This window comes from Oncorhynchus masou, chromosome 7 (assembly GCF_036934945.1).
Source record: "Oncorhynchus masou masou isolate Uvic2021 chromosome 7, UVic_Omas_1.1, whole genome shotgun sequence".
NCBI classification, from domain to species: domain Eukaryota; kingdom Metazoa; phylum Chordata; class Actinopteri; order Salmoniformes; family Salmonidae; genus Oncorhynchus; species Oncorhynchus masou.
In genome coordinates this window covers 17,088,371-17,112,144 of record NC_088218.1, presented here as the reverse complement: position 1 = coordinate 17,112,144, position 23,774 = coordinate 17,088,371, and the positions used below count along the sequence as shown (strand labels likewise).

Here is a 23,774-nt window from a genome sequence, read left to right as displayed (position 1 = left end):
TGTCTGCCGCTCCGCTCTCATTGGACGAGTCCCTGCAACACACACCCACACTTATACTGAGAGGGATACACCTACATAATTCTACCCACACTCAGCAGTCACAACATACATGACACACACACACCTACGTTGGACTAATTACCGCATCAGGGGTGTGTTGTGATGTCTTAATGAGGCTTTGGTTGACGATGCAACAGGGAAAGACTCACTGTAGGACAGGCAGCTCAGAGGTGATCATCCTGACTGCTGCTGGTGTGTGTCCTCAGGGAAGAGTGGGTGGGTGTGGTCCGCTGGAGGGAGGGGTGTGTGTCCTCAGGAAAGGGTGGGTGTGTGTGGTCCGCTGGAGGGAGGGTTGTGTGTCCTCAGGAAAGAGTGGTGTGGCTCGGTACGGGGTCAAACGTGTGTGTGTGTGTGTGTGTGGGGGTTACAGAGTGGTGACCAAATTCACTCAACACTGGGGACACAGCACCTCACAACACACCAGCCCCTAGAAAGAGAGAGAGACACAGTTTAGCCATTTGTCACAAATGTCTGGTGATTTAGTTTGGAATATTCTCAACATTTACGCAACTTGAAAAAGAAAAAGAAAAAAGGAGAGAAAGGAGAAAGAGTGAGTGTCAGAGGAGAGATAGAAGGTAGTGAGGAGAGAGATAAGGCAGGCAGAGTAGAGGAGAAAGAGTGGAAAGGGAGACACCAACTGGCCACTTTAGGAAGTTCACCAGTAAAGTCGAGAGGGGGCGTGTCGAGAGCGTGCACGTTTCAAACAGAAGGAGGTCTAATCATGTCAACAACATTCTAACTAATTACATTACATTTAATCATTTCAACCACAACATTATAAATTCTAATAATTTCAAACGTGATTTCAACTTAAAGTAAAGTATCTTTGAAAAAATCTTCACAACAAATCCCATAACAAACCCAGAATGTTTTGTTGTCAAATCTGATCCTTTATGAAAAAGGGAAAATCATTTGTTACTGGTAGACCCTAGAGTTTTTCAGGGTTGCAAGGTCAGGAAAACACTAGGGCTACTTCTATAGCCTATACGTTAGATGTAACGTTTGTCCTAGTCAATTTGCTTGCCTGGCTAGGAATAAACTCCTGGCCCTATTTATAGAAATAACAGTCATTACTAAATATTAGGCCGAGTGTAGTAAATATCAACAAGTGGGTGCAGTACCCTGCTTCGGCCACCAATGGCAGTATGATCCACAAAGTCCTCTCACCTCCATCTAAATAAACACACTTTATACAGCTTTAACAAGGTTTTAATCATTAGAAAAATAATCGAACCTCTCAATAAGTTAAACGTGAGTTTATGTGGTGTTTTGTCTCTTTGTTGAGTTTGTCTAGGGAGTGTTATGGAGGGTGAGTGTGTGTGTGTGGCTGAGACTGGGCTTAAACAACAGTAGGGGGCAGGCTAGGAGAGACTGTATTTAAATGTTCTCACACACAGAGAAACTGGAGAGAGCTTGAGCACACCAGCCGAGTGAGTCTGTTACCAACACACACACACACACACCTCTGTCTGTCCGTCACACACAGCAGGGCAGACAGAGAGAAGTGATGAGAGGGAAGAGATGGTGGATTCTCAGCTTTATCTCAGTTATAGCTAGGTCTATCAACCTTTGTTTATTTTGATTATTATATATACACAAAACATAGCTAGTTTGTACCGGTATATAATATAAATATGATCATTTACTGATTTATTCATTGATTAAAGTAAATTGTTGATTGGACTTGTAAGTAGAAAATGTCAGTATATTTTTTTACCCAATATTGGATACCATGTAATGGTACACATTGAGGTTAACTAATAAAAGGTGGTAGGATGTGAAGAGCTGTAAAAACACAGAGGGAAATCCTGAACGCTAACCATCAGCTACTGTCATTATGCAGTACAGCCCCCCTTCCACCACCACACTCTAGTAGCATCTCTCCAGGGATCACTACGGTCCCACTGCTGGCTGAAATGTGTGTTCTCCATCTCTGCCTCTCCTCCCTTCCTTCCCTCCCCAATTCTATATTCTCTCTGGACAATAGAAGGCAAAAGCAACAGGGGAAATCTGTGTGACTGGGTTCAGATAGTATTTGAAAGCTGTGTGTCACCTTGGCAGAAGGCCAGAGATGGCTGTCTGCCAGAGTTGTTATTGACCATCGACTAAAGACTACTGTTACTAATACTCCTTCATTAACATCCATCTCTCTCTCTCACAAAGAAGCCTGGAGGGAGTGTCTGTTCACTGTTAAAAAGAGAGCAGCCAACACACACACCTGTGGTATCTGTATTCCAGATACTGGGCTCTGACCGCTTTGGGAGCTGCCCGGGTGAGAGGTGTGTGTGTGTGTGTGTGTCTGTGTCACTTTCTCACGGAGCAGAGCAGCACCACAAGGAGAGACAGAGAGTGGAATTGTGTGATTTCACTGCTTGGAGGCTCTGAAGCACTCACCCTGACATTACAGGTGGTGCTGTGGCATCAGGAATGTGTGTGTGTCACACCACATAGAATAACCAGAGCTTCCTCTGCTACAATAAGCTGATCCTGCTTAGAATCAATGTGAAGGATCACACACACACGGAGGCAGGCAGCGATGGCTTGTATAACACGTTACAGACAGTTATCCAGCACTCATATTTTATCATCTGTGGTCTAACTGAACACACATATAACTGTGTGTGTGTGTGTAAGCCACTTAACATGCATGACATGTACTCCCGGAGGCAGGCAGGCATTGCCATGGCAACCCTTGTGGGTCATAAGCCCCCCCCTCCCCTGATTGGCTGATCAGTGAGAAGGGACTGGGTGGGGAGGAGAGAGTGATGGAGGGGGAGATTGGGGAAAGAGGAGGGGGAGAGGGACAGGGGGTAAGAAGGCACAAAGAGATGAAGATATCCATTGTGATCTCTGGGGATTCCTTAGACGTCCCTTTCACTGCTGTTGAGGATCGCCACTGTTTTCAACTATAACGACCTGTCGGATAATAACACATCACCCACATTATCACCTACCTGCATTATCATCCTACCAGCATTATCATCCTGCCAGCATTATCACCTACCCACATTATACAATCCTACTTCACCTGAATAAAGTGGGACATAAGAATGCTGTCATGATGGGAACAAGGATAGAGAGTATGGTCACTAGGCTGCCTCTGACCAACACAGCTGTGGGAACTAACAGCACTGAAGATGGACAACACATCTCTTGGGAGGAGGGGGACAGCAGTCAACTGTAAAATATCCTATCCTTTGGCAGAGCATGACCCTTCACTCAGACAGCTCCATGTGGGCGGCAGGTAACCTAGTGGTTAGAGCGTTGGGCCAGTAACCGAAAGGTTGCTAGATCGAATCCCCGAGCTGACAAGGTTCTGCCCCTGAACAAGGCAGTTAACCCACTGCTCCTAGACCGCCATTGAAAATGAGAATGTGTTCTTAATAAATACAAACGTGATAGAGTGAGAGAAAAGGTGTTGCCTACATCAATAATGCATTAACAAGATTCTTAGAGATCACACACAAAATGCTTCTGTAGTCTAAAGAGCATCACTCATAAGAAAGTGATCCTGTCCGAATCCAAAACAACAAAAAAACACAGGTGTTTCCAGCAGCAACTAGACAGGTGAAAGAGAGAAATAGCATATAAAAGACAGCTCTATGAGACTGCTGCCTGCAATTAATGGGCCATTCAATCTGGACCAAGACAACTAGGCCAACTAGTAAAACAAGGACACGATTATAGTCTCTGAAATGTCACACCATTTTCTGAAACATAAAACCATGTCATTTGGATGATGACTTTTGGGCATGCTATTATCCTCTGATCTGAAACAGTCATAGACACCAGAGAAATGAGGGCAGAGAGATCAGAGGAGTCAGTCCTGATCCTCAAACACCAGCTCTAGCTAGGACTGGGATAACACGGACTGCTCCAGCTATTTACTTCTGTCTCATTTCAATACTGCCCTGTCAGTTGAACAGTGTGGGGGTTCTTATCTTGGAGGTTCTGTATGAGAGCCAACAAGCCCTGGCGCAGAAGAGAGACCATAGCATCCTTAAGAGGTATAATAACAAGAGTTTTCACTCGAGAGAGGGGAATGCCAGAGAGAGAGAGAGACGAGAGAGGGGAATGATCAAATGATATAGATCAAGAGAGTCTGAGAAGAGTGAGAATAAATTAACAAGAGATAGGAAAATAAAAAGGGACCAGTATCATCCCCATGCAGGTCAATGAGAAAGATGGAACTCTCCTAACCCAGTCATCACCCCAGTCGTACAAGGAAGGAGAAGCAGACAGACACCTTCAGGCAGGGGTCCCCAATTACATTCAGCCGTGGGCCGAGTTTTCTTTGAGCGGATGGTCGGAACATAGTTATAAATAATTTGACTGCAAGAATCCCAGACAGATACAGGGTCTTCAGAAAATAGTCATGTCCCTTGACTTATTCCACATGTTGTTGTGTTACGGCCTGAATTCTAAACGGATTCCATTTTTTCCCTTACCCATCTACAGTCAATAATGACAACCCTATCATGGCAAAGTGAAAACGTGTTTTTAGACATTTTTTGCAAATGTATTGAAAATGAAATACAGAAATATCTAATTTCCATAAGTATTCACACCCCTGAGTCAATACCTTGTAGAAGCAACGATTACAGCTCTGAGTCTTTCGGGGTAAGAGATTATTGTGGAACATTTTCCAATTATTCTTTTCAGAATTCTTCAAGCACTGTCAAATTGGTTGTTGATCATCGCTAGACAATCATTTTCAGTTTGACATATATTTTCAAGTAGATTTAAGTCAAACCGAAACTTGGCCACTCAGGAACATTACTGTCTTCTTGGCGCCAGCGTAGATTTGGCCTTGTGTGTTAGGTTGTTGTCCCGCTGAAAGATGAATTCATATCTCAGTGACTGGTGGAAAGCAGACTGAACCAGGTTTTCCTCTAGGATTTTGACTGTGCTTGGCTCTATTCCATGTATTTTTTTATCCTGAAAAACTCCCCAGTTCTTAACAATTACATACCCATAACATGATGCAGCCACCACTGTTTGTAAATATGGAGTGGCACTGGTGTAACTCGGACAGTGTGATGTTCGAATGTACTGATCCTGTGCAGGTATTGTTACACGTGGTCTGCAACTGCGAGAACGATCAGCTGTCCGTCCTGTCTCCCTGTAGCGCTGTCTTAGGCGTCTCACAGTACGGACATTGCAATGTATTGCCCTGGCCACATCTGCAGTCCTCATGCCTCCTTGCAGCATGCCGAAGGCACCTTCACGCAGATGAGCAGGGACCCTGGGCATCTTTCTCTTGGTGTTTTTGAGAGTCAGTAGAAAGGCCTCTTTAGTGTCTCTTTCGTGTCCTAAGTTGTCATAACTGTGACCTTAATTGCCTACCGTCTGTAAGCTGTTAGTGTCTTAACGACCGTCCCACAGGTGTATGTTCATTAATTGTTTATGGTTCATTGAACAAGCATTTGAAACAGTGTTTAAACCCTTTACAATGATGATCTTTGAAGTTATTTGGATTTTAACTAATTATCTTTGAAAGACAGGGTCCTGAAAAAGGGGACGTTTCTTTTCTTGCTGAGTTTACGTATATGTAAATGTACAGTTGAAGTCGGAACTTTACATACACCTTAGCCAAACACATTTAAACTCAGTTATTCATTTATTATTTGTTTTTCCCAATTCCTGACATTTAATCCTAGTAAAAATTCCAAGTCTTAGGTCAGTCAGGATCACCACTTCATTTTAAGAATGTGAAATATCAGAATAATAGGAGAGTGAATGATTTATTTCAGCTTTTATCACTTTCCCAGTGGGTCAGAAGTTTACATGCACTCAATTAGTATTTGGTAGCATTGCATTTAAATTGTTTAACTTGGGTCAAATGTTGTGGATAGCCTTCCACAATAAGTTGGGTGAATTTTGGCCCATTCTTCCTGACAGAGCTGGTGTAACTGAGTCAGGTTTGTAGGCCTCCCTGCTACGACACACATTTTCAGTTCTCCCCACAAATGTTCTAATGGGATTGAGGTCAGGACTTTGATGGCCACAAAATCTTGATTTTGTTGTCCTTCAGCCATTTTTCCACAACTTTGGAAGTATGCTTGGGGTCATTGTCCATTTAGAAGACCCATTTGCGACCAAGCTTTCACTTCCTGGCGGATGTCTTGAGATGTTGCTTTAATATATTCACATAATTTTCCTGCTCATGATGCCATCTATTTTGTGAAGTGCACCAGTCCCTCCTGCAGCAAAACACCCCCACAACATGATGCTGCCACCCCCGTGCTTCACAGTTGGGATGGTATCCTTCGATTTGCAAGCCTCCCCCTTTTTCCTCCAAACATAACGATGGTCATTATGGCCAAACAGTCCTATTTTTGTTTCATCAGACCAGAGGGCATTTCTCCAAAAAGTACGACCTTTGTCCCCATGCGCAGTTGCAAACCGTAGTCTGGCATATTTATGGCGGTTTTGGAGCAGTGGCTTCTTCCTTGCTGAGCGGTCTTTCAGGTTATGTCGATATAGGACTTGTTTTACTGTGGATATAGATACTTTTGTACCCGTTTCCTCCAGCATCTTCACAAGGTCCTTTGCTGTTGTTCTGGGATTGAATTGCACTTTTCGCACCAAAGTACGTTCATCTCTAGGAGACAGAACGCGTCTCCTTCCGGAGCGGTATGACGGCTGCGTGGTCCCATGGTGTGTATACTTGCATACTATTGTTTGTCAGATGAACGTGGTACCTTCAGGCATTTGGAAATTGCTCCCAAGGATGACCCAGACTTGTGGAGGTCTACAATTGTTTTTCTGAGGTCTTGGCTGATTTCTTTTCATTTTCCCATGATGTTAAGCAAAGAGGCACTGAGCTTGAGGGTAGACCTTGAAATACATCCACACCTCCAATTGACTCAAATGATTAGCTTATTAGTCAATTAGCTTATCAGAAGCTTCTAACATAACCATGACATAATTTTCTGGAATTTTCCAAGCTGTTTAAAGGCACAGTCAACATAGTGTATGTAAACTTCTGACCCACTGGAATTGTGATATAAGTCACTGTAAGTGAAAATCTTTATTTAAACAATTGTTGGAAAAATTACTTGTGTCATGCACACAGTAGATGTCCTAACCAACTTGCCAAAACAATAGTTTGTTAACAAGACATTTGTGGAGTGGTTGAAAAACGAGTTTTAATGACTCCAACCTAGGTGTATATATAATATAAATATCACACACACACAGTGCCTTCAGCTATTTGACCAAGAAGGAGAGTAATGAGTGCTGCATCAGATGCCTCCACAATCACCCGACCTCAATTGAGATGGTTTGGGATGAGTTGGACAGCAGAGAAGGAAATGCAGTCAACAAGTTTATTTTATTATTTATTTATTTTACCTTTATTTAACTAGGCAAGTCAGTTAAGGAACAAATTCTTATTTTCAATGACGGCCTAGGAACAGTGGATTTAACTGCCTGTTCAGGGACAGAACGACAGATTGTACCTTGTCAGCTCTGGGGTTTGAACTTGCAACCTTCCAGTTACTAGTCCAATACTCTAACCACTAGGCTACCCAGTGCTCAGCATGTGGAATGTCTTTCAAGACTGTTGGAAAAGCATTCCAGGTGAAGCTGGCTGAGAAAATGCCAAGAGCGTGCAAAGCTGTCAAGGTAAAGGGTGGTTATTTGAAAAATCGCAATTTGTTTAACACTTTTTTGGTTACTGCATGATTCCATGTGTTATTTCATAGTTTTGTTGTCTTTATTATTATTCACAAATGTAGAAAATAGTCCAAAATAAAGGAAAACCCTGGAATGAGTAGGTGTGTCCAAATTCGACTGGTGCTGTATGTGTGTGTGTGTATATATATTTAAAATAAAATCACAGGCGGACCACCTATTGGAGAACCCTGTTCTGAAGGGTAATGACATGATGGGATGAAGAGTCTCAGGCACAACCGCTCTCTTTCACTCACTCACCATTCGCCCATCTTCTCCCTCTCCTACCCATCTCTTTCTCTCTGCCAATCCCACATGGAATGAGTCTTTAAGCAACAGCGTAGTAGATATTGTAGTGAATGAGTCGTTCTGGATAGGAGCGTCTGTTAAATGATGAAAATGTCAAATGTAATATAAGGGAATAACATGTGTCCTCACTGTGTCCAGCCCATTGGCCATGAAAAAAATACCTTCCTAATTTTCATTCTCTGGTCCCTTGAATCTTGCCAATAAACTCAAGCCCCCCTGAGAAATGAGTGGAGCTCCTCTGGCCTGCTCTAAGGTATCTGTAGTGGGGGTTCACTTAATAATGCAGCATCATGGTCTCTATATTACAGAGAGTCTCTACAGTAATACAGTGGTTTTACAGAGCTCTAGAGTAGGCTTTGGGCTGCAGGCTCTACAGTAATACAGTGGTTTTACAGAGCTCTAGAGTAGGCTTTGGGCTGCAGGCTCTACAGTAATACAGTGGTTTTACAGAGCTCTAGAGTAGGCTTTGGGCTGCAGGCTCTACAGTAATACAGTGGTTTTTACAGAGCTCTAGAGTAGGCTTTGGGCTGCAGGCTCTACAGTAATCCAGTGGTTTTACAGAGCTCTAGAGTAGGCTTTGGGCTGCAGGCTCTACAGTAATACAGCAGTTTTACAGAGCACACTAAACACAAGAGTTTTATTTTTTTAATCTCTAGAGAAGAAGCAACCAAGCAAGAAATACCGGTAGGCAAGAAAGAAAGAACGGGAAAGAAAGAAAAAGGGAAAAGAAAGAAGATTCTCTCTGCAATGGCCGCCTGGCTCACTGCAGCTATCGCAAAATGGAGACGCAGAGAGAGCCAGGGAGAGTGAAATGGAGGAGAGAACGAGCGCACAAAGGGAGATCAGCGGGAGCAGAGGAGGAGAGAGGGGAGGGCTGGGGGAGCAAGAGACTCATTAGTTTGTCTCATCTTTCTGCCTCTCTCGCTTTCTCACCTTGACCCACATTCACTGTCTGTTGCTATACACACACACACACACACACACACATATTTCTCCAGCTGAGGTTATTATACCCTAATGACATAAGAGGCTCCAGAACGTTATCATTTCACTACAGAGAACCCATTACTGTGACTAGCAGAATCCCTGTGTGTGTGTGTGAGAGAGAGATAAAGACCGGGTTCAAGAGCACTGCATATCCAGGGCTCTCTGCAGCCTGGTCATGAAATCAGCCTATGAAGTCAGATGTTTGTTTGGCCAAAGGGGTTTGGTTTACCTTGAGAAGCTACTGGGGGAAAGTGACATTTCCAGGTTGTCAATATGCTAGTGTGACTGTCCAGACATAGAACCTAGGGCCCGACTTCTCTTCAACTCCAGACTGCATTATCTCATTGAGCTAAAGCCTAAACATCCTAACATTAGTCTTCAGGTCCCTGACAGGCAATGTTCATCATCCATGAGGGTAGTTTACCGGACCACTGCTGATACAATGGTAATGGAGTAATCTGGTAATCTGGGGGTTAGAAGGGGTAGTTTAATCTACTGTGCTACAGGGAAAGCCTTAATCCCACACGAGACTATGAGGGCAGATGATGTGAACAACACACACACCCTTAATTTGAGTGTGAGCCGGCTTTCTCCGCCAGAAAATCTCAGGAGCATGATATAGGCTAGGCAGACAATGATGTAAAATATGTATGTTAGTGTGTGTGAGTGTGTAACTGTACTTTATTGATCCCCTGAGGGTAGGCCCACATTAAATGTGTCACCAGCAGTAGTAGGGTTGGAGAATAATGTGCTAGAAAAACAAAATCAGCCAAGCATCGACTGGAGGAATATTAGCAGTATCATGTTAGCGTTAGATGCAATGCTACCATGCTGAAACATACTTGACTGTGTGCTTTCAATGCCTTTAGATACATATATTTAATGTTACACTAGTGTAGCCAACTGGGTGTTGAACCAAGTGGCCAACAAGTACACCAGTCTGCTGGGTCTCAGGGAATGATGTTAATCAACCAAGCGCAGGCCTGGACAGGAAGGCTTCAGAGCATTTTCAGCCCCACTTCTCTCTCGCCATCTGATGCTACAGGTCAGCTAGCCAACCCGCTAAACATCCGCTAGCCAACCCGCTAAACATCCGCTAGCCAACCCGCTGAACAGCCGCTAGCCAACCCGCTAAACATCCGCTAGCCAACCCGCTAAACATCCGCTAGCCAACCCGCTAAACATCCGCTAGCCAACCCGCTGAACAGCCGCTAGCCAACCCGCTAAACATCCGCTAGCCAACCCGCTAAACATCCGCTAGCCAACCCGCTAAACATCCGCTAGCCAACCCGCTAAACATCCGCTAGCCAACCCGCTAAACACCCGCTAGCTGATTACACCACAAACTGCTACCTAAACTAGGCCGGCACCACAGCCAACTACACAACAACCAGCTAGCTAACTACACCACAGCTTACTATGCAACACAACCAGATAGCTAACTAATAGCATCAGATTTGTCTAGTGCCAATTAAAGCCAAAGTTGTTATTTCACTGTGAATGGTCCTGACAGCTTCCCTGTATACATACCATTTGCTTTAGATAGCTTCAAGATGTCCTCATTCTAAAGAGCCGTAGGGCCTATTTTTCAGCGAACATGCTTGATATTAGTCATTCCCTAAAACTGAAATAATACTTTCTTCACAGACACACCTAAATCTGGATTCAGCTTGGATTCAATAACAATGTCTAAGCTGAGTCTGCCGAAGTCAAGGAAAACAACCTGGAGCTGTATAATGGCAACATGTTACAGTATAATTTATGGTGTAATTGGCCTGATCATAAAATACTAATTCAGTTACAAATCAAAGCTGGTTCATTCGTACAACTCAACTAGCTATTACAAATTAATAACTTACTATAAATACACTAGTCATTACACAGGCCCACACCCCCCAAAGTTTTTAGCAAAACAAATGTATATAATAATTTAGGATTTTAGCTTTGGGTGAAAAAAAGACTAAAATCACAAGGAAATCAGTTAAAATTCATTTAATTTAGAAAATCTGTTCCCAGATTTTAACTCTGTGTTGTTGTTTGTGTCACACTGCTTTGCCTTATCTTGGCCAGGTCACAGTTGTTAATAAGAACTTGTTCTCAGCTGTCCTACCTGGTTAAATAAAGGTGAAAAACATTTAAGTATTCTCACAAGGATAAGAGCGTCTGCTAAATGACTTAAATGTAAAATGTAAATGTAAATAACAAAAAGAGACATGCCTCGTGTCTCAATGTAATCAAGATACAAAATTACTGTTATTTTAAAATACAACCACTTTTGGGGCATAGTTGTGGTCAATTTTCAGTGTTCAAATGATTATAATTATGTTTCAGTCCCTCGACCATCCTCTGACAAAAACCGGTCTGTGGATGAATCTAGTTGCCAACCCCTGTTTTAATGTAGACTGTGCCTGACCTCCTGCTGCAGAACAGTCTGGATTACTGGACTGGCCCACGGCAGGATGACCAGATGTCATTGTTTTCAATGAGAGAGCGACGGTAACTTCCTGTTCCTTACAGAACAGCCACTCCAGTGTTTCCCCTGCCTTTGAATAGGTAGGGAGGGCTCCCCATCTAGCTCTTCCCCTGGTCGAAACAAATTGAAATGTTTTGTTCAAGGTCCTACATGTGGCCTAGCCAAATGCCATGATTACGGTCAAACTACCGGAGACCATATCGTTTCTATGGGTGGCGCAGACAAGGACACATTCTACAACAAACTCAAGTTTATGCAAAATAGCAGCTAGTATTTGCAGTAGTAAAGGAATAAAAAATATGAAAAACTATTTAATGCTGTTTGAAGCGGTAACGTTGCCTTTTAATCCATGACTAGAGTCTCCAGTTAACTTGTGTAAACAGCAGCTTGCTAGTGTTTCATGATTGGTTCACATTCAGTGAAAACATTATTAGCCTAGAAACCTAGACTATTTTCAAAAGATGTTTTTGAATTGTTAAACTATTAGGAAAGCTATTTCAGGGAATATCTACTCCATGTTCTTCAAAAACCACGATTTCCCCCCTAAATTACACTACATTTGAGTAATTTAGCACCAGTCTGATCCACATAACCAGGGCTTGACATCAACCTTTTTTTAGCTGAAAATATATGACAATCTGTGCATTCAACTAGAGTACGTAAAATGACATCATGAGCCGAATCAGTGCAGGTGAAAGTGATGGCAATACAAGTCCAACAGATAAGGGAGGCAAGGTGCTTTCTGAAGAGATAGACCCTCAGACTGTTGCAGATGGGCAGCATCTGTGCTGTAGAATTATTACTAAAATGTTAGGTTTGTAGACTTGTTTCCCAGCCCCCGACTCAACAAAGTCAAAAACTAGGCTGCTCAGAGAAGTACTGTATGTATACCCCATTGCATTGAAACGTTTCCCATTTCAAGTTGATTTGACATATGCAATAGGTTAGTCAGACACTGGAAATCTTACCAAGTCACACTACTTAACCAAGAACTGTCAACAACAGCCCTGCCAAGTGATGCTCATATCCTGGCCTGCAATGTGTGGCGTTTTATAGCTGTGTACTAAATATTGCCAGTCTATGTTGTATGTTCTACGCAAAAGGAGACAAGGAACATTACAATGTGGGACAATAAAGTTGTATTGTATCTCTAGCACCAGTTTACAGTCAGTGTAGTTAGTTGGTCGTTGCAGGATGCATAGCCAACAGTAGACTGCTAGTTCAGTCTGCTGGTGGAAAGTCACATGGCTCCGCTTGTTGCACAACCACTTTGTTGACAATCAGTGAATGGTCACGAGGACACAAGCTGGCTGTATAACCCTTTACCGTAAACATCACTCTATATACAAAGAGCAGTGAAGCTGTGTGTAACACAATCTTCAAAGAGTTAGGCTTAAAGTAGCCAGCTCGCTAACTTGGCCAAATATTCTCCAACTCCATATTTCCTAGTTCCTTAATAAAGAAAGATGTATGTGGATTTGAAATGGTATAGGTGAACAGATATCCTCATTAACCCATAACTGACTTCTGCCAGAAGAATGGATCCCTGGGAGAGAGGTCTGGAGTAGGAAGCATGGAGACCAACAGCGTTAGACTGTAACCAGGGTTGGATTTGGAACCCATCCCCCTCACACACTTCCCCGCTAAATTTCGTTTAGCAGAGAAAGGGGCGGAGTGGGTTAGCAAACTAGCGAGCTGCACTTTACAAAAAAATAATCTACTAGTCAAAATATTGCAATTTGTCAAGAATCCCAACGTTGAACTTCGGTACAATAAGTAACATGTCAAAACAATGGGTGGGAAAACAGGAAACAATGTTGCTAAGGTTACTGGTGAAATTTCTGCAGAATCTCTACGAATACGTGATAGATTGGCAAGGTGGATGTCAAATAGCACTGGTGACAGCAACCTGACTAACACTGACGTTACATTGCTCCCAAATACATCATCCGAAAACCCGACACATATGCAATGAATTAGGGTTAGCTAGCAACAATAGCAATGTGTGGCTAGGTCGCGCAAGCGGCACTATAACGTTGCAATAAGAGAGTCTGCATACAACACTGTGTAGACGCTTTGAATCTGTCCGTCTATCAAGAGCAATAAAAACACGTCACACACATAGTCTTAGTAACGGGAAAACTAAGCGCGAGTGGTGAAAAGTGATTCTGGCAAAACACAGCGGTCAAGTCTCTCGTGCGTCCCTGTAATCTGACATGTAGAGACATTCCCGCTAATGGCCCTCGACCATGTAGCTAGCTAGCCGAACAGAGGGAAGAGAGAGAACACATCCAGTTCTCTCTCCACTAGCTTGCGGAGCAGCTCCCATCCCCCTCCTCTCTCCCCATCCCTCTCTCGCTCTCTGAATCCACCATCTTGATTCTGAGACCCGTCTCCCCTTTCCCACAAGCCAAAAACACAACCAAAATACCAACAAACTCACCTTTACCGGCCATTGACCAATCGATTACAGTCTTCCGAAATAAAATAATCGATATATCTGATAAAAGTGTGTAGATTTTAATATTGTAAATATGTCGTGAGAAGCGGGAACCGCGCCTTGGAGCAGAAAGGAACAATCCTAAACTGCCATCTGGTGGAGCCTTCCTCGCTGTAATGCTGTTCTGGTGGCGCAGCATCTCACTGCAACCTTACTGCCTCCTGGCGGACACAGACGAGATTACAGCAACGGATGCGCGCCGCGGGGGCGAGGAGAGGGGAGGCACTGCAGGACCCCGCGAAAAGAGGGAAACAGTGGGGGGCGCGCTCAGAGCCACGGGCACGCGTAGAAGGGGAGGGGCGAGTTTAGCTGGCAGTGTTTTGGTCTGTGGTTTGATGGTGAATAGGACTTAACAGAGGACACATGTAGGAGGCTATAACATCAAGATTACCCCTCAAAACACAATTTACCAGGCTACAATACACATGTCACAGTATTAGTGCAGTATCTTGCCTGAGACCTGAAGACTCATGTTAGCTCCAAGTTGTAATGCCTAGGCTTTAGCTCAATGGGCTAAGATGGTCTTGAAGTGCAAAAATGATCTGGGTTCAGTATCTGGTCTGTCAAAAATCTCTCTCTCTGGTTTTATTTAGCTTTTCTACATTAGTTGGTCCTGTTGAGGTGAGACGATCTCAATATCTGTGACATACAGTGCCTTCAGAAAGTGTTCACACCCCTTGACTTTCTCCACATTTTGTTGTGTTACAGACAGAATTTAAAATGGATTAAATGTAGATGTTTTTGTCACTGTCCCACACACAATAAAGTGGAATTGTGTTATTCGAAATGTTTACAACAACAACAAAAAAGCTGAAATGTCTTGAGTCAATAAGTGTTCAACCCCTTTGTTATGGCAAGTCTAAATAGGTTAAGGAGTAAACATGTACTTAACAAGTCACATAATATGTTGCTTGGACTCTGTGACCAATAATAGTGTTGAACATGATTTTTGAATGACTACCTCATCTCTGTACCCCACCACAGGGGGTTGGTGGCACCTTAATTGGGGAGGAAGGGCTCGTTGTAATGGCTGGAGCAGAATGAGTGAAATATCAAATACATCAAACACATGTTTTCCAAGTGACCTTGGAAAGGAACAAGAAGAGCACCTATTGGTAGATGGGTCAAAATAAAAAAAACAGACATGAAATATCCCTTTGAGCATGGTGAAGTTATTCATTATTGTTTTTTTTATTGAACCTTTATTTAACTAGGCAAGTAATTTAAGAACAAATTCTTATTTATAATGACGGCCAATCAAAAGGTCTCCTGTGGGGACAGGCTGGGATAAAACACACATCACGACGAGAGACGACACAACACGACATAAAGAGAGACCTAAGACAACAACATAGCAAGGCAGCAACACATGACAACACAGTAGCAACACAAAACAGGGTACAAACATTATTGGGAACAGACAACAGCACAAAGGGCAAGAAGGTAGAGACAACAATACATCAAGCAAAACAGACACAACTGTCGTTAAGATTGTCCGTGATTGAGTCTTTGAATGAAGAGACTGAGAAAAAACTGTCCAGTTTGACTGTTTGCTGCAGCTTGTTCCAGTCGCTAGCTGCAGCGAACTGAATAGAGGAGCGACGCAGGGATGTGTGTGCTTTGGGGACCTTTAACAGAATGTGACTGGCAGAACGGGTGTTGTATGTGGAGGATGAGGGCTGCAGTAGATATCTCAGATAGGGGGGAGTGAGGCCTAAGAGGGTTTTATAAATAAGCATCAATCAAATTTCAATCACATTTATTCATGAAGCCCTTCGTATATCAGCTGATGTAATAAAGTACTGTAGAGAAACTCAGCCTAAAACCCCAAACAGCAAGCAATGCAGGTGTAGAAGCACGGTGGCTAGGAAAAACTCCCTAGAAAGGCCAGAACCTAGGAAGAAACCTAGAGAGGAACCAGGCTATGAGGGGTGGCCAGTCCTCTTCTGGTTGTGCCGGGTGGAGATTATAACAGAACGTGGCAAAGATGTTTAAATGTTCATAAATGACCAGAAGGGTCAAATAATAATAATCACAGTGGTTATAGAGGGTGCAACAGGTCAGCACCTCAGGAGTAAATGTCAGTTGGCTTTTCATAGCCGATCATTCAGAGTATCTCTACCCCTCCTACTGTCTCTAGAGAGTGAAAACAGCAGGTCTGGGACAGGTAGCACGTCTGGTGAACAGGTCAGGGTTCCATAGCCGCAGGCAGAACAGTCGAAACTGGAGCAGCAGTACGACCAGGTGGACTGGGGACAGCAAGGAGACATCAGGCCAGGTAGTCCTGAGGCATGGTCCTGGGGCTCAGGTCCTCCGAGAGAGTGAGAGAAAAAGATAGAGAAAAAGAGAGAGAGATAGAGAGAGAGAAAAAGGCAGAGAGAGAATTAAAGAGGGCATACTTAAATTCACACAGGACACCGGATAAGACAGGAGAAATACTCCAGATATAACAGACTGACCCTAGCCCCCCGACACATAAACTATTGCAGCATAAATACTGGAGTCTGAGACAGGAGGGGTCGGGAGACCCCTGGACAGGGCCAAACAGGCAGGATATAACCCCACCCACTTTGCCAAAGCACAGCCCCACACCACTAGAGGGATATCTTCAACCACCAACTTACCTTCCTGAGACAAGGCCGAGGGGGGGGGGACCCGGACAGGAAGATCACATGGAAGAGCACCAGTAAGCCAGTGACTCAGCCCCTGTAATAGGGTTAGAGGCAGAGAATCCCAGTGGAGAGAGGGAACCGGCCAGGCAGAGACAGCAAGGGCGGTTCGTTGCTCCAGTGTCTTTCCGTTCCCCTTCACACTCCTGGTCCAGACTACACTCAATCATAGGACCTACTGAAGAGATACACTTCAATAAAGTATTCAATAAAGACTTAAAGGTCAAGACAGAATCTGCGTCTCTCACATGGATAGGCAGACCATTCCATAAAAATGGAGCTCTACAGGAGAAATCCCTGCCTCCAGCTGTTTGCTTAGAAATTCTAGGGACAGTAAGGAGGCCAGCATCAACGAGTGGGTCTTGCGACGGATATACAGAGATGACCAGTTTACAGAGGAGTACAGACTGCAGTGATGTGTCCTATAAGGAGCATTGTTGGCAAATCTAATGGCCGAATTTGGCAGCTGGGGTGAAGGAGGAGCGATTACGATAGAGGACACCAAGTCTAGATTGAACTTTAGTCTGCAGCTTTAATATGTGCTGAGAGAAGGGCAGTGTACCGTCTAGCCATACCCAAGTACTTGTATGAGGTGACTACCTCAAGCTCTAAACCCTCAGAGGTAGTAATCACACCTGTGGGGAGAGGGGCATTCTTCTTACCAAACCTTACCAAACCACATGACCACATGACCTTTGTTTTGGAGGTGTTCAGAACAAGGATAAGGGTAGAGAAAGCTTGTTGGACTCTAAGAAAGCTTTGTTGTAGAGCATTTATACCAAATCTGGGGAGGGGCCAGCTGAGTATAAAACTGATCATCTGCATATGAATGGATGAGAGAGCTTCCTACTGCCTGAGATATGTTGTTGATGTTGTTGATGTAAATTGAGAAGAACGTGGGGCCTAGGATTGAGCCTTGGGGTACTCCCTTGGTGACAGGCAGTGGCTGAGACAGCATATTTTCTGACTTTATACACTGCACTCTTTGAGATAGCTAGTTAGCAAACCAGGCCAAAGACCCCTCAGAGACACCGATACTCGATAATTCACCTTTCAGCAAGACAATAACATAAAACACAAGGCCAAATCTACGCTGAAGATGCTTACCTAGAATGTTCCTGAGTGGCCTAGTTACAGTTATGACTTAAATCAGTTTGAAAATCTATGGCCAGACCTGAAAATGTCTGTCTAGCATTGACCAACAACCAATTTGACAGAGCTGAAATAATTTTGAATAGAATAATGGACAAATGTTGCACAATCCAGGTGTGGACAGCTATTAGAAACTTAACCCGAAAGACTCACAGCTGTAATCGCTGCCAAAAGTGCTTCTACAAATATGATTCGATATTTCTGAATATCATTTTCAATAAATTTGCAAACATTTCTAAAAACGTTTTAACTTTGTATTGTGTGGTATTGTGTGGAGATGGTTGAGAGAAGGAAATCTAGATCCATTTTGAATTCAGGCTCCAAAAAAACGTGCAATTAGTCAATGGGTATTAATCGTCTCTGAAGCATCTCTGAGTGATCACTCTCTCTCTCTTAGTCTGCATGTGTGTGTGACTGTGTCATTCTTTTTTTGTAGGCAACTTGATGGATTAGAGATTCTCAAATCCAATTACACTGAATGCTCTCTTGCTCTCTCTCTGTCTGTCCGTCCGTCCGTCTGTAACACACACAGGGTCACAGCCCATACAGAGACCCTGTGTCTGAGTGGTAACAGAAAATCACTGTGGACACTTTAACATGGTGTTTACATAAATAGTACTACAGGGCTTGAACCAGTAACCCTGTGGTTACGGAACACATCCTCTACCACCTAATTACCACCTTTTACCACCTGTGTCATAAAAACCTATGCCTCTTGTCTTGGCAAAGGCAGTAGTACACACACTTATAGAAAGGCTACAACAACAACAGTAGTGGAGTTATGTAATGGTGATGTTTCTATACCTTGCAGAAACAGCCACTGTGTGTGTGAGTGTGGGTGTGTCTTTTGGTCTATTTTTAATACCCTCCAAACTATCAGGCCGTTTTATTCTCCCCTCTCTCTCCTCTCTCTCTCTCTCTCTCTCTCGCTCTCTCTCTCTCTCTCTCTCTCTCTCTCTCTCTCTCCCCCTCTTCTTCTCCCCTCTTTCTCTCAATCCTCCCCTCTCTCTTCCCTATCCTTCTCTCCCCCTCTCTCCCCTCTCTCTCCCTGTCTCTCTCACCCTTCTCCTTCTCTCCCCTCTCTCTCCCTGTCTCTCTCTCACCCTTCTCCTTCTCTCCCCCTCTTCTCATCTCTCTCTCAACTCCCTCTCTTTCCTTCTCTCCCCCTCGTTCTCTCTCTCTCCCCCATCTCCTTCTCTCTCTCTCGCTCGCTCTCCCTCACCTCTCCTTCTCTCGCTCTCTCCTATTGTAATATATAATATATGAGCGGCAGAGTCCTCTGATCTATTTGCAGGCAGAGAGCAGGGCAGCCAATCATTACCATGCTGCTAGAGCAAGGCAGCCATCCTCCATCACCACACACACACGCACGCACGCACGCACGCACACACACACACACACACACACATACTGATAATTACCCCCAATTTATATAAAAAACAGCTAACAATTATCATCATAAAGATACATGAAATATGATCAAGTTAGCCCTCTTTCTGTCTCTTTTATGTTTTTGCCTGTTTGTTCTTCACTGGTTGCCCTTTTCTTGTGTCAACAGGTCACAAATCTTGCTGCTGTGATGGCACACTGTGGTATTTCACCCAGTAGATATGGGAGTTTATCAAAATTGGATTTGTTTTGAGGGAAATATGTGTCTCTAATATGGTCATACATTTGGCAGGAGGTTAGGAAGTGCAGCTCAGTTTCCACCTCATTTTGTGGGTAGTGTGCACATAGCCTGTCTTCTCTTGAGAGCCAGGTCTTCCTTCGGCTGCCTTTCTCAATAGCAAGGCTATGCTCACTGAGTCTGTACATAGTCAAAGATTTCCTTAAGTTTGGGTCAGACACAGTGGTCAGGTATTCTGCCACTGTGTACTCTCTGTTTTGGTCGATCTCTCTTTCTCTCTTTCCCTTATGCTCTCCCTCTCCATTTCCTCTCTCTCTCTCTCGTTGTAGGACAAGTGTTCATGGTCTATAAACAGTCATCATTCCCAGTGCTGTGCAGGATGAATACTGATTCACTGAGAGAAAAATAGAGAAAGAGAGAGAGAGAGAGACAGAGAGGCAGAGAAAGAGAGAAAGAGAGAGTGAGACAGAGAGGCAGAGAAAGAGAGAGAGAGAGTGAGACAGAGAGGCAGAGAAAGAGAGAGAGAGAGTGAGACAGAGAGGCAGAGAAAGAGAAAGAGAGACACAAACTCAGCAAAAAAATAAATGTCCCTGTTTCAGGACCCTGTCTTTCAAAGATAATTCGTTAAAATCCAAATAACTTCACAGATCTTCATTGTAAAGGGTTTAAATACTGTTTCCCATGCTTGTTCAATAAACCATAAACAATTAATGAACATTGCACCTGTGGAACGGTCGTTAAGACACTAACAGCTTACAGACGGTAGGCAATTAAGGTCACAGTTATGAAAACTTAACACACTAAAGAGGCCTTTCTACTGACTCTCAAAAACACCAAAAGAAAGATGCCCAGGGTCCCTGCTCATCTGCGTGAAGGTGCCTTAGGCATGCTGCAAGGAGGCATGAGGACTGCAGATGTGGCCAGGGCAATACATTGCAATGTACTATGAGACACCTAAGACAGTGCTACAGGGAGACAGGACGGACAGCTGATCGTCCTCGCAGTGGCAGACCACGTGTAGCAACACCTGCAGAGGATCGGTACATCAGAACATCACACCTGCGGGACAAGTACAGGATGGCAACAACAACTGCCCGAGTTAGGGGGTGGCAGGGTAGCCTAGTGGTTAGAGCATTGGACTAGTAACCGAAAGGTTGCAAGTTCAAACCCCCGAGCTGACAAGGTACAAATCTGTCGTTCTGCCCCTGAACAGGCATTTACCCCACTGTTCCTAGGCCGTCATTGAAAATAAGAATTTGTTCTTAACTGACTTGCCTAGTAAAATAAAGGTAAAAATAAAAAATTACACCAGGAACGCACAATACCTCCATCTGTGCTCAGACTGTTGCGGGACTGAGGCCTTGAAGGCCTGTTGTAAGGCAGGTCCTCACCAGACATCACTGGCAACAACATCGCCTATGTGCCCAAACCCAGGACAGGCAAAAAGTGCTCTTCACTGATGAGTCGTGGTTTTTCTCACCAGGGGTGATGGTCAGATTCACATTTATCGTCGAAGGAATGAGCGTTACACCAAGGCCTGTACTCAGGAGCGAGGTGGAGGGTCCGTCATGGGGTGTCACAGCATCATCGGATTGAGCTTGTTGTCATTGCAGGCAATCTCAACGCTGTGCATTATAGGAAAGACATCCTCCTCCCTCATGTGGTACCCTTCCTGCAGGCTCATCCTGACATGACCCTCCAGCATGACAATGCCACCAGCCATACTGCTCATTCTGTGCATGATTTCCTGCAAGACAGGAATGTCAGTGTTCTGCCATGGCCAGCAAAGAGCCTGGATCTCAATCCCATTGAGCACGTCTGGGACCTGTTGGATCGGAAGGTGAGGGCTAGGGCCATTCCCCCCAGAAATGTCTGGGAACTTGCAGGTGCCCTGGTGGATGAGTGGGGTAACATCTCACAGCAAGAACTGGCAAATCTGGTGCAGTCCATGAGGAGGAGATGCAGTGCAGTACTTAATGCAGCTGGTGGCCACACCAGATACTGACTGATACTTTTGATTTTGACCCCCCCCCCTTTGTTCAGGGATACATTATTCCATTTCTGTTAGTCACATGTCTGTGGAACTTGTTTAGTTTATGTCTCAGTTGTTGAATCTTGTTATGTTCATACAAATATTTACACGTTAAGTTTGCTGAAAATTAACGCAGTTGACAGTGAGAGAACGTTTCTTTTTTTCTTTTTTTGCTGAGTTTAGATGAGTTGTCATTTCATTGGCTTTGGATAAATAAGTGTGAAGTGTTTGAAGCTCTCCATTCCTCCCTCTTCTCTATAATTCATTCTCTCTGCTCTTCATCCTCAGTCTAAGAAAAATGCACAACTTCTCACAGAGAAAACTACTAAAGCATCTCTGTCATTTTCATCTCTCTCTCAATTTAAGGGCTTTGTTGGTATGGGAAACATATGTTTACATTGCCAAAGCAAGTGACATAGATAATAAATAACATTTAAATAAACAATAAAAATGAACAGTAAACATTACACTCACAAAATTTCCAAAAGAATAAAGACATTTCAAATATCATACTTTGTCTATATAAAGTGTTGTAATGATCTGCAAATAGTGCAAGCACAAAATGGAAAATAAATAAACATAAATATAGGTTGTATTTACAATGATGCTTGTTCTTCACTCGTTGACCTTTTCTTGTGTCAACAGGTCACAAATCTTGCTGCTGTGATGGCACACTGTGGTATTTCCTCCAAAAGATATGGGAGTTTATCAAAACCGGGTTTGTTTTCAAATTCTTTGTGGATCTGTGTAATCTGAGGGAAATATGTCTCTCTAATATGGTCATACATTGGGCAGGAGGTTAGGAAGAGCCGCTCAGTTTCCACCTCATTTTGTGGGCAGTGTGCACATAGTCTGTCTTCTCTTGAGAGCCAGGTCTTCCTTCGGTAGCCTTTCTCAATAGCAAGGCTATGCTCAGTGAGTCTGTACATAGTCAAAGCTTTCCTGAAGTTTGGGTCAGTCACAGTGGTCAGGTATTCTGCCACTGTGTGCTCTCTGTTTAGGGTCAAATAGCATTCTAGTTTGCTCTGTTTTTTTTGTAGATTCTTTGCAATGTGTCAAGTAATTATCTTTTTGTTTTCTCATGATTTGGTTGGGACTAATTGTGTTGCTGTCCTGGAGCTCTGTGGGGTGTGTTTGTGTTTGTGAACAGAGCCCCAGGACCAGCTTGCTGAGGGGACTCCAGGTTAATTTATCTTCAGGGGATGGCTTTGTTGTTATTATTTGTATTTCACCTTTATTTAACCAGGGAGGCCAGTTGACAACAAGTTCTCATTTACAACTGCGACCTGGCCAAGATAAAGCAAAGCAGTGCGACACAAACAACAACACAGAGTTACACATGGAACAAACAAGCATTCTCTCTCTCTCTCTCTCTCTCTCTCTCTCTCTCTCTCTCTCTCTCTCTCTCTCTCTCTCTCTCTCTCTCTCTCTCTCTCTCTCTCTCTCTCTCTCTCTCTCTCTCTCTCTCTCTCTCTCTCTCTCTCTCTCTCTCTCTCTCTCTCTCTCTCTCTCTCTCTCTCTCTCTCTCTCTCTCTCTCTCTCTCTCTCTCTCTCATATAGTTATTGAATAGTCCCATAAAACGCTTATAGCGGTCTCCTCTCCACAGTTGCCATAGAAACAGAACATATTTCCTTCCAAGAAGCAACCGAACACACACTGTCTGTTTTGCGGACGGACAGACAGGCAGAAACGCAGACAGACAGATTATATTACGGCTGTTGGACTGAATAGAGCCATAGCACCCCTCTCCTCCAACCCAGGGCCCTTCCCTGGCGAGCCTTCCTGTCTGTCTGTCTGTCTGTCTGTCTGTCTGTCTGTCTGCCTGTCTGTCTGCTTAACTGACAGACAGATTATATTACGGCTGTTGGACTGAATAGAGCCATAGCACCCCTCTCCTCCAACCCAGGGCCCTTCCCTGGCGAGCCTTCCTGTCTGTCTGTCTGTCTGTCTGTCTGTCTGCCTGTCTGTCTGTCTGCCTGTCTGTCTGCCTGTCTGCTTAACTGACAGACAGATTATATTACGGCTGTTGGACTGAATAGAGCCATAGCACCCCTCTCCTCCAACCCAGGGCCCTTCCCTGGCGAGCCTTCCTGTCTGTCTGTCTGTCTGTCTGTCTGTCTGTCTGTCTGTCTGTCTGTCTGTCCGTCTGTCTGCTTAACTGACAGGCAGATTATATTACGGCTGTCTGAATCCACAGCACCCCTGGGCCCTTCCCTGTTCCTGTCTGTCTGTCTGTCTGTCTGCCTGTCTGTCTGTCTGCCTGTCTGTCTGCCTGTCTGTCTGTCTG

At 44.0% G+C, this 23,774-nt stretch overlaps 1 protein-coding gene across 1 annotated transcript in view; it reads right to left on the bottom strand.

Annotated features, from left to right (window-relative positions):
- The window catches only part of LOC135543392 (cohesin subunit SA-1-like), a 48,876-nt gene extending 34,769 nt beyond the window's left edge, over positions 1-14,107 (bottom strand). Inside the window, exons 1-3 of the mRNA XM_064970605.1 lie at positions 13,950-14,107; positions 210-487; positions 1-32 (exon numbers count right to left, since the gene is read on the bottom strand). The exon at positions 1-32 is cut by the window's left edge and continues 89 nt beyond it. Coding sequence (XP_064826677.1) covers positions 1-32; positions 210-238 — 61 coding nt within the window. The 5' untranslated portion in view covers positions 239-487; positions 13,950-14,107. The remainder of the gene's footprint in view (positions 33-209; positions 488-13,949) is intronic.
- Between the last annotated feature and the right edge of the window lie 9,667 nt (positions 14,108-23,774).